The sequence below is a fragment of the Venustampulla echinocandica genome (genome assembly GCF_003357145.1).
Source record: "Venustampulla echinocandica strain BP 5553 chromosome Unknown scaffold_1, whole genome shotgun sequence".
Lineage (NCBI taxonomy): Eukaryota > Fungi > Ascomycota > Leotiomycetes > Helotiales > Pleuroascaceae > Venustampulla > Venustampulla echinocandica.
In genome coordinates, this window is record NW_022474206.1 from 5,441,802 (window position 1) to 5,456,424 (window position 14,623).

General features: G+C 46.9%; 6 protein-coding genes across 6 annotated transcripts; 3 read left to right on the forward strand and 3 right to left on the reverse strand.

The window, feature by feature from the left end:
- Positions 1-1,022: 1,022 nt before the first annotated feature.
- On the forward strand, positions 1,023-2,356 carry BP5553_04289 (uncharacterized protein; the record flags this gene model as incomplete). Its single annotated transcript, XM_032012912.1, has 2 exons — positions 1,023-1,743; positions 1,800-2,356. The coding sequence occupies 2 exons, from the start codon at positions 1,023-1,025 to the stop codon at positions 2,354-2,356; spliced, it is 1,278 nt and encodes a 425-aa protein (XP_031872605.1).
- Positions 2,357-3,222: 866 nt separating this feature from the next.
- Positions 3,223-4,208, forward strand: BP5553_04290 (Cytochrome b-c1 complex subunit Rieske, mitochondrial; the record flags this gene model as incomplete). Its single annotated transcript, XM_032012913.1, has 4 exons — positions 3,223-3,490; positions 3,653-3,741; positions 3,801-3,951; positions 4,027-4,208. 4 exons carry the CDS (start codon positions 3,223-3,225, stop codon positions 4,206-4,208), a joined length of 690 nt encoding a protein of 229 aa, XP_031872606.1.
- Positions 4,209-4,686: 478 nt separating this feature from the next.
- BP5553_04291 (T-complex protein 1) lies at positions 4,687-6,542 on the reverse strand (the record flags this gene model as incomplete). Its single annotated transcript, XM_032012914.1, has 4 exons — positions 4,687-6,213; positions 6,265-6,350; positions 6,402-6,449; positions 6,500-6,542. The coding sequence occupies 4 exons, from the start codon at positions 6,540-6,542 to the stop codon at positions 4,687-4,689; spliced, it is 1,704 nt and encodes a 567-aa protein (XP_031872607.1).
- Positions 6,543-7,480: 938 nt separating this feature from the next.
- Positions 7,481-8,271, reverse strand: BP5553_04292 (Uncharacterized protein; the record flags this gene model as incomplete). Its single annotated transcript, XM_032012915.1, has 2 exons — positions 7,481-7,593; positions 7,764-8,271. The coding sequence occupies 2 exons, from the start codon at positions 8,269-8,271 to the stop codon at positions 7,481-7,483; spliced, it is 621 nt and encodes a 206-aa protein (XP_031872608.1).
- Positions 8,272-9,848: 1,577 nt separating this feature from the next.
- On the forward strand, positions 9,849-10,203 carry BP5553_04293 (Uncharacterized protein; the record flags this gene model as incomplete). The annotated part of the gene is made up of 2 exons (XM_032012916.1): positions 9,849-9,877; positions 9,981-10,203. The coding sequence occupies 2 exons, from the start codon at positions 9,849-9,851 to the stop codon at positions 10,201-10,203; spliced, it is 252 nt and encodes an 83-aa protein (XP_031872609.1).
- Positions 10,204-12,088: 1,885 nt separating this feature from the next.
- On the reverse strand, positions 12,089-13,834 carry BP5553_04294 (Uncharacterized protein; the record flags this gene model as incomplete). The annotated part of the gene is made up of 4 exons (XM_032012917.1): positions 12,089-12,321; positions 12,398-12,488; positions 12,563-13,566; positions 13,681-13,834. 4 exons carry the CDS (start codon positions 13,832-13,834, stop codon positions 12,089-12,091), a joined length of 1,482 nt encoding a protein of 493 aa, XP_031872610.1.
- Positions 13,835-14,623: the final 789 nt, after the last annotated feature.

Here is a 14,623-nt window from a genome sequence, read left to right on the forward strand (position 1 = left end):
TATTATAACTAAATAAGTAACATAAACCCGTCAAAATTGCCAACGAAAGTAAATAGAGCGGCAAAAAGAAGAAAGAAATATGATTCTTCAACGACGCTTATCAGATTCGACCTGATGATCCCGAAGGAAATACTTGACTGATTTAATAGCAAAGCATCGTGATAGACCGCTCCACCAAAGTGCCTTTCTTTATTAATGTAGTTTCCACTATCTGAATATATATAATGCGGGTGCTGGAATACGACGAGAGCTATATATCACCACGGTTCGCCACGATTTAGTACTGCTACATGCCCCTTACTACAAACCGCCATTATTTAGAAATAAAACACAAGATGCTATTGATTTATCAATGGGCTTCAGTTATATTATTCTGAAAACCGCATCGAAATTAGAAGGTTCGGCCGCGTATGAGGTGCCTTGCGCTGTACAGCCGGGTTGTGTTGGTTCCAACATCACTGACTCACTCACTGCCCCTTAATTCTGCGGCGACCACCGCCCTGATCACATGTTCTATGCGGAGAGTTGCAATAACATCAGATGTACTTCCGTAACCATGAGATTAATAAAGAAGACTTTTGAATCTCTTTCCCTTTGATCTAAGGATCAAAGACCGTTGTACGGAGCTGGGGTACAGGGATTGTACGAAGTACATTGTACCGCCGCTAGCAGGGGACTCGACCCTCATCAATGGGAGACAATGACAACGACAATGACAATGGACTTGACTGGTATTGTGGCTACGATAATCGCCGCAAACAATCTAAAATGACAATACCAGAGCTTCCTATTGGAACGGCTTTGGCTATAGTCTGCGAGACTCAAGAGACTTTCTTTCAACCATCGACCTCGATCCTATCCTCACCATCTACCACGACCTACGATCACCCATATTGAGGACGTAGCAACTCACCTTTCAAACCTCACCTTTCACACTACTCGCTCACCTCTTCTACGCGACGCAGCTTATTGACCGACTTCATTTCTTCGATAATTTTCCACTGAAAGCTTTATCAGCCACAATGGAGACAATCTATCGACTCAAAGATTCGATCGTCGGATACCTCTCCCCGAAGCGCCGCCGCACAATTGGCCCTACGGTCTCGACTCCCGCAAACTCAAAGGAGTTTGATCACCCCTTTCACTCCGACCCGCAAGACAAGAGGACACGAAGAACGTTGGACCCGGCCTCCCTGGCAGCTTATACTGCTCGTTCTCGGAATCCCCGCAAAAGGCTTCGTGAAGAAGACGACTTTGAGACGGATGGTTCTGAGCTTAAACCAGACGACTCTGCATCTCAGTGCAACTCCTTTGCTAGGAAGGCCGGAGTTGAGGGGGATTATGAAGGTGACGGAGACTACGAGCAGCCTGACGAGGAGGAGGATGTAGAGGAAGACGCCATCACAGAGTCCGACGAGGTGGAAGAAGAGGAATTAGATTCCGAGGCAGAGGAGCAGGAGGAGGAAGCAGAAGACCCAAATGCCTCGCTCGACGCTAGGGTAGAGGAATACCTTGCTAGGCAAGCGGAGTTGGCCTTGAGAAAGGAGTCCATCGAGAAGGCTAGAAAGGCTGGAGATTGGCATACCGATGCGCTCTTTCTTTTTGAGAGACTCACTCTTCGCAGTTTCGAGCCGTTAATCCCCCAAACCTGGAAGATCGACTTTCCCACTCTGCCTGAGATACTATTTACTGAGGACGACGATGACGCCTTCGTTGGCTACAATCGTAAACCTAGCGGCCATGGTAAGTCATTCCAGGTACTAGTATGTGGAATTGATTTCCTAACGGTTCTCAAATAGGCGTAAAAGCTCTGCAAGCTCTCCTCAGTCTCGGTGTCCGTGTCAGGGATAAGATCACTGTTGGCCTTCCAACCGAAAAGCTGATTGAGCAAGAGATTAACAGATACATCAAGTGGTCTGAGAGGGATGGTGGCTTTGACAAGATGCGCTTCCTCCCGGTCCTCAGCGTCGTCAGAGCCCGCCCCAAACAATCAGGCGACTCGATTAGCTTGGATATCAGCACCAAGATGAACTTCTTCGCCAAGAAGTACCGTGATTACTTTGGTGTCTCGAGCGACGAAGGAAGAGATGATCAAAATGATGCGAGTACAAGAGCGCCACCCCTCCTTTATGGCATCATTGTCGCCAAGACACTGGCCATCTTCGTTACTCTTGATTCGACTGATCTAAATGCAAAGGTCCGTCATATGCAGCACTTTGACTTCAAGGACAAGGATATGGATGTCTGGAATGGATTCGCACTGGCGATTATGATCATTTGCGCAAGAAACTATATCATGTCTCTGGAAGGCGAGTTGGAGATCGACGACACGCCTGTCATTGATGAAGATGCTTGAGTGGGCACTCCAAGCATTACTCACGATGACAGAATTGGTGGACGGGTCTTTATGATGTTATGGATGTGGAGTTGTTTGTTCCCAATTTGAATTTGAATTGAGATGCGGTGCAGGCGCAGCTTGGAGTCGGGGTGATTTGAGCCTAGAGTCTGCCTTTTTTCCTTTGTTGGAGGGGGGAGTTGCCAAAATACCCAAAGTTTACTTGCTATAAGCAGAGCTGTCAACACGTCTTGCAAAATTGCACCTTAGATACATGATACCAGGGACATGAGCTATGTTGAAATCAGTTTTTAATAGAATTGTCACGTGGAAGAATCGTTTTACCGTGTTTCTGCCGCCACTCCTCCGTACATTGGTTGGCTTAAGGCCTTTCAACTCCCAGTCCTAGAAAAGTAAATATCAGGAACCGTGAGTGCCGTATATTAGATTTAGGAAACTACGGCTTTAATTTAAGCCTTCCCTTCTGCCGTTATACGATCGAAGCGTGTTGTATTTTAGCCACATGATGCAGCCCAAAGAGGCTTCCTTAAATGCACACCTGATTTTGAGCAGGGCATAAATGTCGTATATTTATCTTAGGGCTCATACAAATGATAAATATATCAGGTTTAATAGAAATATTTATGCTACGTCGGTGATGTTCCTCCGTCATAAGAACAAGATTAGGGAGCTTTCGGGAGGGCTTTTGGCGGCAACTCCAGCCAGCCAATCACAGTCTCCAATTGTCATCCGCAAAGCATTCCTAACCTTACCGAGCCGAACCTCTGTGCCCGGAACCATCAAAAACCTCACAGCAACAGGTCACCACAACCTCAAGCAACCCCGTCACCCCCCAACATCAGGCAAACAGCACGCGATTGCTCACGATGGCCTCCCGCACACTGCTACGGGCCCTCCCACAGCGCACACAGCTGGCTGCAAGCTCAGTCCGCGCCATTTCCTCGACGACGAGCAGATCCGATGCGGCAAGCTCGTTCGATTCGCCCTTCAAGGGCCACGATGCTGCCAGCCAGGTCCCCAACTTCAGCCAGTATAAAAGCAAGAAGGGGCCCAATCGCAATTTGGCCATGCAGTACTTCATGGTTGGCACAATGGGAGCGTTGACCGCGGCGGGGGCGAAGGCTACAGTTAACGGTACGTCTTGGTTGAGATGGAAGGGAAAGGAGGAAAGCATGCATGGTGGCGGTAGATGGGAGAAGCTGCATGTGGAGCTCGCAATGGAATTTTTGGGAGTTTGGCTACGGAGATGAAGCGATTGAGGTCGGATGTTGGCTAATATATTGTTTCTGCATACAGATTTCTTGGTCAATATGTCCGCTTCGGCCGATGTGTTGGCTATGGCCAAGGTCGAGGTTGACCTCTCTGCTATTCCCGAGGGCAAGAACGTACGTACCGTCATAGATGCGAATTTTTAAGGAGAGTGGGGATGCTGATTAGATATTAGGTTCTCATCAAATGGCGAGGAAAGCCAGTCTTCATCCGCCACCGGACCCAGGATGAGATCAAGCAGGCTGAGAGCGTCAAGCTTGAGATATTACGGGATCCTCAAGCGGATTCCGATCGTGTTAAGAAGCCCGAGTGGTTGATCATGGTTGGTAAGTTGTCGTGATTCCGTCCGAGTCAAACTCTTTCCCTCACTGAAAGTATATGCTAACTATCATCTCCTACAGGCGTCTGCACGCACTTGGGATGTGTGCCCATTGGTGAAGCCGGTGACTACGGAGGATGGTTCTGCCCATGCCACGGCTCCCATTACGACATCTCCGGCCGTATAAGGAAGGGACCTGCTCCTCTCAATCTCGAGATCCCAGAGTACGATTTCCCCGAGGAGCAGTCACTTGTTATTGGTTAGATATGGGCCGGTTTGTATATGTGTGAGGAATCTGGGGTTTATTTTGTTGGAAGGGGGAGGTGATGAAGATGAGTTAGATGAGAGGGGTTTCCGGTGAATGGAGACAGGGTTGCGGCTATAGAATAGGCTGCTTGTAGAGAAGCCGTTGTACAAAAGATCTCGAAGAATGCATGGCAACAATTTTATAACATCATCGTATGGTTACGTCTGACTTTAGAATGAGAAATGCCACTCGGGAGGAACCTCGGTATGCATTATTGCGAGCACGTCTGCCGCTCTGACAAACTTAAAAGCAACTCTCTAGTTATTGGACGGTATAGTTACTAACAGATATAGCTGATATAAGTTTTCCCGAGAGATATTACGCGGCGTGCCACAAATTATGTAAGATGGAGCAATTCTTATTCGATGCTTTTACACATATCTAGCCCATAATATTACAAGCATCTAGTCCCGCATCTTACGCCCAACAATCTCATCAGTGACCATGCCCATCATCTTCTCCCCTTTGTTCAGGATCTAATTTAATAAGTGTATCGATTCTCATGATCGAGATGCAGGCTTCAACCGCCGACTTGAGCTGCCGGATCTTGCTCATACTGGGCTCCAATACACCGGCCTTGATCTCGTCCACCACCTTCCCTTTCGTGAGGTCCAGACCGTAGTTCTTGTAGTTCTTCTTCTTGGCAACAGTCTTCTCATCCTCATTGGCGTCGCCTTCCTGGATGCGTTGAGAGAGGGCATGGCGGGAACGGAGTTGCGCTACGAGCTCAGATGAATCTTTGGCGGCGTTGACAGCGAGAGTTTTTGGGATGACGAGGAGTGCTTGGGCGAATTCGCCGATGGCTAGTTGTTCTCGGGAACCAACGGTGCCAGCGAATTCCTCGAGGTAGATGTGCAGTGCGGTCTCCACAGCACCGCCGCCGGGGACAACGCTGCCACTTTCGAGGGTCCGCTTAACTGCACATAGAGAGTCATGGACGGATCGCTCCATCTCGTCCAGCTGGTAGTCGTTGGACCCTCGGAGGATGATAGATGCGGAAGTGTGGACCTTGGTGCCTCTAACCAGAATGCACTCATCGTCGGAGATCCGTTCTTGAGCAACCTCATCGGCATATCCCAATGACGAAGCATCAAACTTCTCATCGCCATTCAGATCTGACAGAGAACTGATGAGAGTAGCACCGGTGGCCTTTGCTATCCGCCGGAGATCCTCCTTTTTACATCTTCTAACCGCCATGGCTCCCCTTTCAATAAAGAGCTTGAGGACCATATCATCGATGCCCTTCGTGGTAAGAACAACATTTGCTCCAGCCTTCAGGATCAGGTCAACTCTTTCCATCACAATGCCAGCCTCTCGCTGTCGAATCTGCTCTAGTTGTTGAGGGTCATCGACCGTGATATGGACACCAAGCTTCATTCTCTCTTTCTGCAGATTCATATCCAGAACGGCGATCTTGGCATCGGTGATTCTCGTCTTCATGGCTTGAGAAGCAACCGTGCAGTTCAGCGCATAACCCTTGACTAGAATGGACTCGAGAGCTCCCTTGCCGTGAGCCTTGAGAATGTTGACAGCCTTGACAGGATATTTAATCTCCCCCTTGGTATTTGTTGATTTGACTGCTAGCATGGCATCGACAACCATATTCGAGAAGAATTCGGAGTCTGAGCCGATAATTTTGCTCGACATGGAGGTCTTAGCAATATTAATGAGGGATTCGCGGCCTAGCTGATCCACCTTGATGCTAATATTTTCGTGCATATATTTGACAGCTTCGCGGAGGGCTAGACGGTAGCCAGTAATGATGGTGGTTGGGTGTATTCGGTTTTTCATAAGCTCGTTCGCCCGTCTCAGAAGCTCGGCAGCAATAATGACCACTGATGTTGTGCCATCACCAACCTCCTTATCCTGCTGCTGTGCTAGGTCGACAAGAATCTTGCCTGCTGGATGCTCGACGTCTAATAAGCTGAGAATAGTCGCGCCATCGTTCGTGACCGTCACATCCTAATACAAATTAGCACATGGCCTATTTATTTTGCAATGGGGGGTTCATACTCCTATATCGTCCACCATCATCTTATCCAAGCCGCTGGGGCCGAAGGAACTCTTGACGACATTTGCAATAGCCTGCGTCGCTTGAACTAATTTATGAGTTAGCTTTTCGCTCTTGCAGAAGCTTTAGAAGCTCATACTGTTCTGGTCACGAATATCTGAACCGCTGATCTTCTGGCCGCCGAGGACTGCCACTTGTTAGCAATGTGAAGCTGAATAAGCTCTGGGCATATCTTACACAGAGTCCCGGCATTTCTTGGTTGTTCAAAAAGGGATCCCATGGTGATGTTATGGTGTTGTGTTGACTGGTGATGCGTACTTGGAAATATTTCTCGATATCTGCAGGTCGCGATGGACCTCCCGCGCTAGTCTACTTGGGTAACCTCGTGAAGTTCAAGGTTCAGCCTTGCGAATTTCAGGCGACTCCTTTACATTTTGTGCCCCTTAACATCACCATGGCGTCTCGCCGACGATTTTTGCTCGATTTTTCAGCCAACTTAATACATTTTTTCCTGATGACCTCTGGTGCTTCCTGACCGTACCTCTAAAGTGCCGCCACAACAAAACCCTTGGGGGGTGTTCTTTTCTAATTTACACGTTCCTCCATAGCTCGCAGCAATGCGGCACCTCTCCGTGGTGTCTAAGGCAGATGCTGCACTCGTGGTATTTAAGATCCGTCCTCTCCTGTCTCTATAAAAAATATTCAAAATATTGCTTTAGTGGAGCGAATTGGTCAGTGATGTTTTATCGGTCTCGGTCTCATCTTCGAGTGGGTTCTCCAAACCCGATTGCATTTGAGCGGCATCCTTTGGAATGGCAATAGATGCAAGCTTCTGAAGAGTGCGAGTACTAAGGAGAGTTCCTTACTAAAGCCACGGTGCGGAGTACACACAAGGAGTATGGCGAATGTAGATAGCACTAACACAGTTGCGGTATCAACTGAACACTCGTTAATTAGTTCTTCAAAACTAAGCTGCTTTGTATTTAAAGCTAAAGAATAAGCCTATATGAATTTAGATTTCGGTTTCGCGGCTACCAATCTCATGGAAACGATGGTCTCATGCTCTCAGACCGATGCTTGGGAGCCCATGCAAAGCCTAGTTGGCGGGTTGCAACATATTATTTCAACCTTCCATAGCTATTCCATACTCTACTCTTCCAAGGTCACTGCAAGCTCTCTCCGCCAGAGATTCCCCAGCTCAAAGCAAGAAAAAGGTTGTCAACAGGTATTCAACATTGTCACAAGAGCCGTCTTCTCCGCACTTGTAATGGTGAGAGAGTACGTATTCTTAACCTTAACCCACATCGAGGCATAAGTGCACCAATATGATTCTAAATCCTCTGTTAGTACTTCAACTCTGTGAATTCCGTTTCTACATCATCGAAAATTGTCCCGCTATTGCGGAGAGAGTAGGTAAGGAGGAAAACTTGTGGAAATCGAGTCCCAAAAAAGGCCATTCATACAGAAGCACAAAAAATGATAAAATGCAGAAACGACATACGTAAAGAAGGTTTCCAATCTTCTGGTCCTTTGTCCCCCTTGCTCTGATTAACGTTATCCGTCACAGCCAACAGCTGGGGATTTTTCAAATCATTCGCAAACGCCTGCCTCTGAGCTGTCGTCCACGCTGCCGCTCCCGACTTCCAGGCATTGCTGAGCGGCACCATATGGTCGATATCTACATCAGATGCAGCGGTCCAGGTTGCGCCGTCATAGGGCGAGTACCAGCTTCCACTCGTGGAGGCGCATTTCGAGTCTGTGACTACCTTGGTGCCATCCCGTTTGAGGACTTCCTCACGTGTATTGCATTCCCCTGAGATAGTGATCCAGTGAGGGAAAAGATCACGGCTATACCCAGTTTGGGGTCCCTGGGCCGCGACCTTCAGGCTTGCGAGCTCGGATTTGGCGACTGTGGGGCTGGGGATGTTTGGTGGTGAGGGCTGAGGGGCTGGTGCCGGGAGGGCATAGAGGGGTGTGAGGAGAGCGAGTGTGAGGAGTAGGGAACGCATGGCTAAGAGTGATCGAAGATGGATGGAAAGGGTGATGCTAAAGTAGCGAAAGAGGGAAGACGATATATACTCCGTATAACAAGAGAAGTATCCAGGAATATCTCAGGGGTAGGTCTACCTTTGAGCCTATTTCGAAGATATCCCCTCTATTTAACCCAGTTTCGACCTGTCAAACGTTCACAGGGAGTAACATTAAAGTTAGCTTGGTACCCACTATCCAATGAGTTATGTATCATCCGTTGCCCAAGATATGTAAAGTTTCGGAGCTGCCCAATAAAGGGGTACACCCCGAAGCAAAAAGCCTTGTCCAACCTCTGCGTGTCTTGGAGAACATATCTACAGCTACTCAGCTGTTGTTTCAAGATCCACGTGCACATATCTAAGGACTAAGATATGTTTCGCTCCAGCAAGTCAAGATCTACATATGCAATGAAAATCCCGGGTAAATAAATACATCTCGGCTGCTTCGCCGACCTTCCTCTCTCAGCCACTATGCCGTTTTACATGTACATAAAGGGTGTATAGATAATTATATTAAGGTACACAGGACAAAAGCTTAGCGTTGGATATCCACCAATTAATGATGCATGTGGCCTCAGCGCTTATCGGAGTAGATCCTCACGGTTTGGTTGGTTTTCACTTGAAACGTGTGGATGACTTCGTAATCTCGGTATTTGACTTCAAGATACCGACATGAAATTGTTGAAATAAAGCTGGGATGCAACTCAAAGGTATTCGAAGTAAACAACAATATTTCAGCATTTGGACCGGAAACTCTTATTCGGCAATCTGCGCTCTGCTTAAACGTAGAGTCTCCTGTGAGTAGACCGAATTACTTCCACCACACCACACTCAGAAACGCTCTTCACTGTAAAATGCAATGCTACTTTTCTCGTGGAGGCCACCAGCATTCCCGGTTTAGAGGGGTCGCTTCGCTCTCGGTTTTGTTTGGGTTTGGTGTCGAAGGCAATTAAGCAGTATTTTATTTCCTCATAATACTAACATTCATTCGCTTTAGGCCAAGATATTGATGCGTTTTCTTCAATGATTTCTTTGAAGGTCGACGAAAGATCTCCTTTTTGATTATATAATCATTTACTCAGCACATGCCAAGATAACCGTTCGGGTAGTTTCGGCTGATTCTCGGCAGCGTATTAACTCGGCCGTTGAGATTCTGGGGAAATGGACTTCGCATAATGAAGATGTTACTAAAAAGAGGCAACTTGAGAGGATCATAATAGATATAACTTTATAGAAATGGAGTTAGCCAGGAAGGAATTGAACTCATGCATGGATTACAGTGATATGGTATCTTTTTAAATTTAAAAGAGCATCTGCTCTCAGAATATATGCAAACTCACCGCCTCCGTCCCTCCGCAAGTGCGTTGCCGAAAGAGGCCAAAACTCGCGTGCCCCTCGTGTACCCTCAACTCCAACCAGACCTAGATTCCCAACAAAACTACTCCATGTATCTACAGAGCTCTGTATTCTACAGCTAACGCCTCTACAAAGTACCTCATCCAGCCTATTCCCAAAGCCAGTCTGCCTCTAAGCTGAACGCAGTAGAAGCATTCAACATGGCTCCTTCACCACGAACCATGCTCTCGTATGTTACAATACCAATTGAAGCTACTTGTAGCTCCCCTTAAAGCATACCCACCACTGCAAAGCTTCTAGAACAATGCTAACTCTTCCAATCGATACTATAGGCGTCAGCGAACACCCCTCCTCATTGGCACATTCATCGCCGGAAGCTCCATCTTCATCGGTCTGAAATGGCGAGCCGTTATGCAGCGAAGTGAAGCAGCCAAGAAGGCGACTTCCAAACCTGCAAACTATTCCGTCGATACGGGACGAAGCGGTCAGTTTGCCTTTGCTTCAAACCGATCCTTGCAGTACAAGTTTATTACAATATTACGGACACATGGCTGATTGATATACATGTTGATAGGTGGCGGCGTCTGAGGAAATGCGGCAGTACCACATACAGTGGGACGAATCGCATACCATAGCATGTTATCCAATTCGATATTTGTTATGAAGAGGCTTTATAAATTATGATATCCAGGTGGCATATATTCGAACACTCCAGCGGCTACTGGTACTGGCGTTGTGGTGGCATTTGGTGCCCTGTTTTGGGCATGATCCGTGAACCTTTATAAATGGTATCTTTCGAGCTTTTTATCGAACTATAATCTTAGTCTTAAGAAAGGTTGCATTAATATAACTACAAGTGTAACAATTGCGATATTGGACTGGGTGGGATATTGTGCACAGCTAACTCAGCACATGCTGTACTGCCAAACTGCTCCGGTTGTGCCTTGGCCAAACATCCCAACCCTCCTCCCAAAACGCAGTTCAGGAGATGTCTTCTTTCCCTAGCTGAGGACCCTCTCTCAAACAATATTCAATCATCACCTCAAATCCCACGCTCTCTAAGAGCAGCACACCACATTAATACGTAACGCTACACTTTATTGAGATGTTAAGACAGTTGGGTTGACTTTCAACCCTAGTGGCTAGTGGACTGCCAATTTCGAGCACGATGAATAGCTCCTGCGAGTGGCCCATGTCCTGGACGACCATGAGAAGCTTAAGGATATCATGATTAAGCGCGAGCCTCATAAACTAGAAGATTGTGATTGGGCCGAGTTCCAAGATGTAGTCGGTTTAACGAAGAATAGTGTTAGTCTGTGCTTCGAAATGACGATTGATGTGCCCTACGAGCAGAATAAGATGATCAATGTAGAAGATGGTATTGATTATATAGCGAGTGGAGGAGGTTATCTACCTGCCTAAGTAGGTAGTGTTTTTCTCGTCTGTGGAAGAGTGGTGATTTAGGAAGGCTTGTTGAGTCTCCTCCACGCGATGCGCAATGGATAGCTTCCACCCTTGGTATCTGGCCTCTGGTATCAATAGATATCAAAATAATGCAGAATCCCTATAACAACTGGAGACAGGCGACTAGGAAGCGTTGGTGTAGTGGCTAAGATCCACCGCTAACAAACCTAGAGTGACCCTGGACGCTCCGCTAGAGAGAACATTGAGGCTTGTGGGTAGTGGGCTCAATGTTTCTCGGTATCCAACGCCCCGTGAAGATATTTCTTCTGCAATTTTTTTCTTTAATTATATTCTATTCCCTTTTTCTTTCTCTTCTGAGGGTTCGGTTGTCTCGCTTGTTGTGCTCAACCAGGCGACGACGAGGCTAGCGAAGGTTAGCAATAAAAAGCTTAATTAGTAGCCATCGATGGTTCCAGCAAGTGAGCAAATACGCCGCTCAGTAGTAGTTTCTTGCGTCTTGTGTACTCGAGAGCATTCAAGACGATGCTATCTCAAAGTCTAAATGCCAAGACTTTTATCTTCGAAACGTCCTCATTTCAGGATTTTATCTCCACCCCTACTGTATGCCCTCTGGCCCCACGAGAAATACATATGCACCGACATATTATACATGTCCTAAAAATGCACCTAATATTAATCAACCCCCCAGTTCTTCATTTAGGCCCCACTCTTATCCGAGCCTAATGGCAAGCCATCCACCTACTTTCAACAAACTTCATATACCTAAATAGAATTTTTTTGCACCAATAAGAAGCATTCTCTGATCTTTGATGGTCTAGTGGTTATGATTTCCGCTTGTCATGATATGACAAGTTCGCGGGAGACCGGGGTTCGATTCCCCGTCAGAGAGAATAATGTTTTTTTTGTTTTCTTCTTCTTTTTTCCTGTTGATATAGAAAAGAGTTTTTTTTAAAAAAAGAAAATCTACTGGCCGGCGGAGAGGATCCGCTGGCCACATAGTCATTTTACTCCATATCTAGTCAATCTCATTATCTGACACCGCCCTCACTACTTCATCGTCCATCTCCCCACGCCTATCACTCCGCTGTCCCGAATCCTTCCTCCTCTTCCGTAAAGTCTTCCGCCGCAAGACATAGCAGCAGAAAGGGAACAGCGCCGTATCAACAGCAACCCAAGCAAAAAGGACCCCAAAGTTGAGTCCTATTTTAGAGTGCAAATCGAAGAGGATGGTCCGAGTAGCTTGGACGACTAGATTTTGCATGCATGTTGGTTTAGGTCAAGTGAAAGGGGGCCACAACAGGCCAAATGCGAGGGAGAGACGTACTATTGTATAACGGCCATGCATAAGCCCAGCGGAAGAATCCCGGCGCAAGCGTGATGGAATAGAACGAAGTCGCGGCATTTGTAACCAGCCACTATTACATATATATCAGTCCCCTATTTGTGGCCTCGGGCAGAACATTACAGGGAGAAAAGGAGGATTGCGTACGAAGATAAGCCAAAGATCCGTCCAAGGCTGTCCAACAACCATAACCACATTCTCACAAGCCAGCCCGAAAGCCGTCATGCCGACGAAATTAAGCATCCAGTATACAGGAAAACTCCCGTAATGGTATGCTGTTGCGGAATTTGATGGCACGGTATCTGGGGCTGATGGGGTGCTGAAGGGGATTTGGAAGGCTAGCGAGATGAGCGAGTAGGAGAGGGAGAGGAATAGATATCCTGCTACGGTCGATAACCAGCGAAATATGACGAGCTGGTAGAAATAGAGCCGTCGATGGCCCGGGCCGATGAACCTCATCTGTTTTGGGATGTAGAAATTAGGGGCCATGAAGGAGATGATGATTAGATAAAGAAGGCCTATGGACAATGCTGGCGTGGCTACCCTGGGTGAGAAAGGTCGGAGATTGAAGGTCGAGAATCCTATTGCTGGCCACATGGTTTGTGGTGCAGTCTGGATGTTGTTGAGAATTGTGGAATTGGAACTTGCTCGTGAAAGGACCTGGCGTGTCCACGTCTGACTGAATGTCGAAGTAGCCGTGGCCTGGAGGTTTTGTAGATGAGGCTGGAGGTAGTTGCTGGCAACATTCCGATCTCGAGCTCCGACGTAGATAATTTGAGCAGATCCCATAGGGTCATAGCTTACATTTCCGCTTGCTACGGCATCCTCGAGTATAGCAGTTGCATTTGCATTGATGATGACTGCCGCCCATGCCTTATCATCGTATACGGCCTGGCGGATTGCCGTGGGATCGAAGTTGAACTGTGAGGCAGGCAGCGAACGCCATCCTAGGGCGCCAGTCGGTGCGATCAAAGACTTGGCGGTAGCGACAATGCTGGGGCCCACGATGGGGTTGATGTTTATATATGGTGCAACTAGGCTATCGAAATCGACGATATATACGACCAGCGACGAGAGCTTGTCCTCAGCTCGGAAGAGCATTGCCCAGTATAGACTAATGACCGCTAGGATAAATGTGGAGAAAGCAAGAGCTAGAATATGTTATGTTATCATGAGCCCAACACATGAAGATTACCCTCAAATCGATAGCATATGCCGTACAAGAAGCTCTCAAGGCAAGTGGGTAAAAGGCGAGGAGGACTTACTATCAAGTGCCCAATGTTTACAAACATGCGATCTCGTAGCGTTTAATTCGTCACTCCAAAATCCAACCGAATCATCCCTTCGTCTCCCCTTCTCTTTGTTTCCTCCATAGCCATCTTGTGATAAATTGTGGTCACCTGGACGTCGAGGACGCATCCTGGGACACTGAGACTAGGAAGTCCAGATAAAGATAGCACGGTGCATAAGAAATAGAACCAGCGGATATTATAGAAACGAAGCTTTCAAAGTGTTATAAGATGCTGAATGAAAATATCAAACTCAATTGGCCAATTGTCATTTTGCTAATAGGCACAACCGCGAGATGACGTATAGTAAACTTTGTTTGTCTCTTTAGCGCCAACTGAGATACCAGCATCATCATCGTCGGAGATAAGGGAAACGCTACAGCAAACAGAAATTCGGAAAAAAGAGGAAATACACCTGTACAATTAAAGGATCAAACACAGTTAGATCATAAGAAGACACATTGTTAACTTTGCCCAACTTTGCAAGTAAGTAATGTCCTTTTCTCTATATTGTGTGTAATCAAATCTGACATGTGACCATTCTCCACTTTTGCCCTGCTTCCGGGCCTAATATTGCATTGCTGATTTCATTCTCTACTATCTAAATATTCCTGATCTTGACCAGTTCAAGACTTATCTTCATAATCCATCCAGACCAAGGGAGTAATATTTCCACTTGATCTCAACGACCGTAAAGAAGACTCCGACCGTAAAGATGCAGTTCATTTAATACACCGTCTCACCGCGCACTATCCACCACGTTTGTTATAAAGTTCAATCGCCAAGAGACTAAAATGCTGTTACCACTACGCGAAAACAAGTGCAATGGCAATGCTGCAGCAAAAGTAATATGGCGCCGCATGATATAGACACAAGCCGCCCGAATGCCCTTGACCCTTCATATGTCTCATAAAAGCAG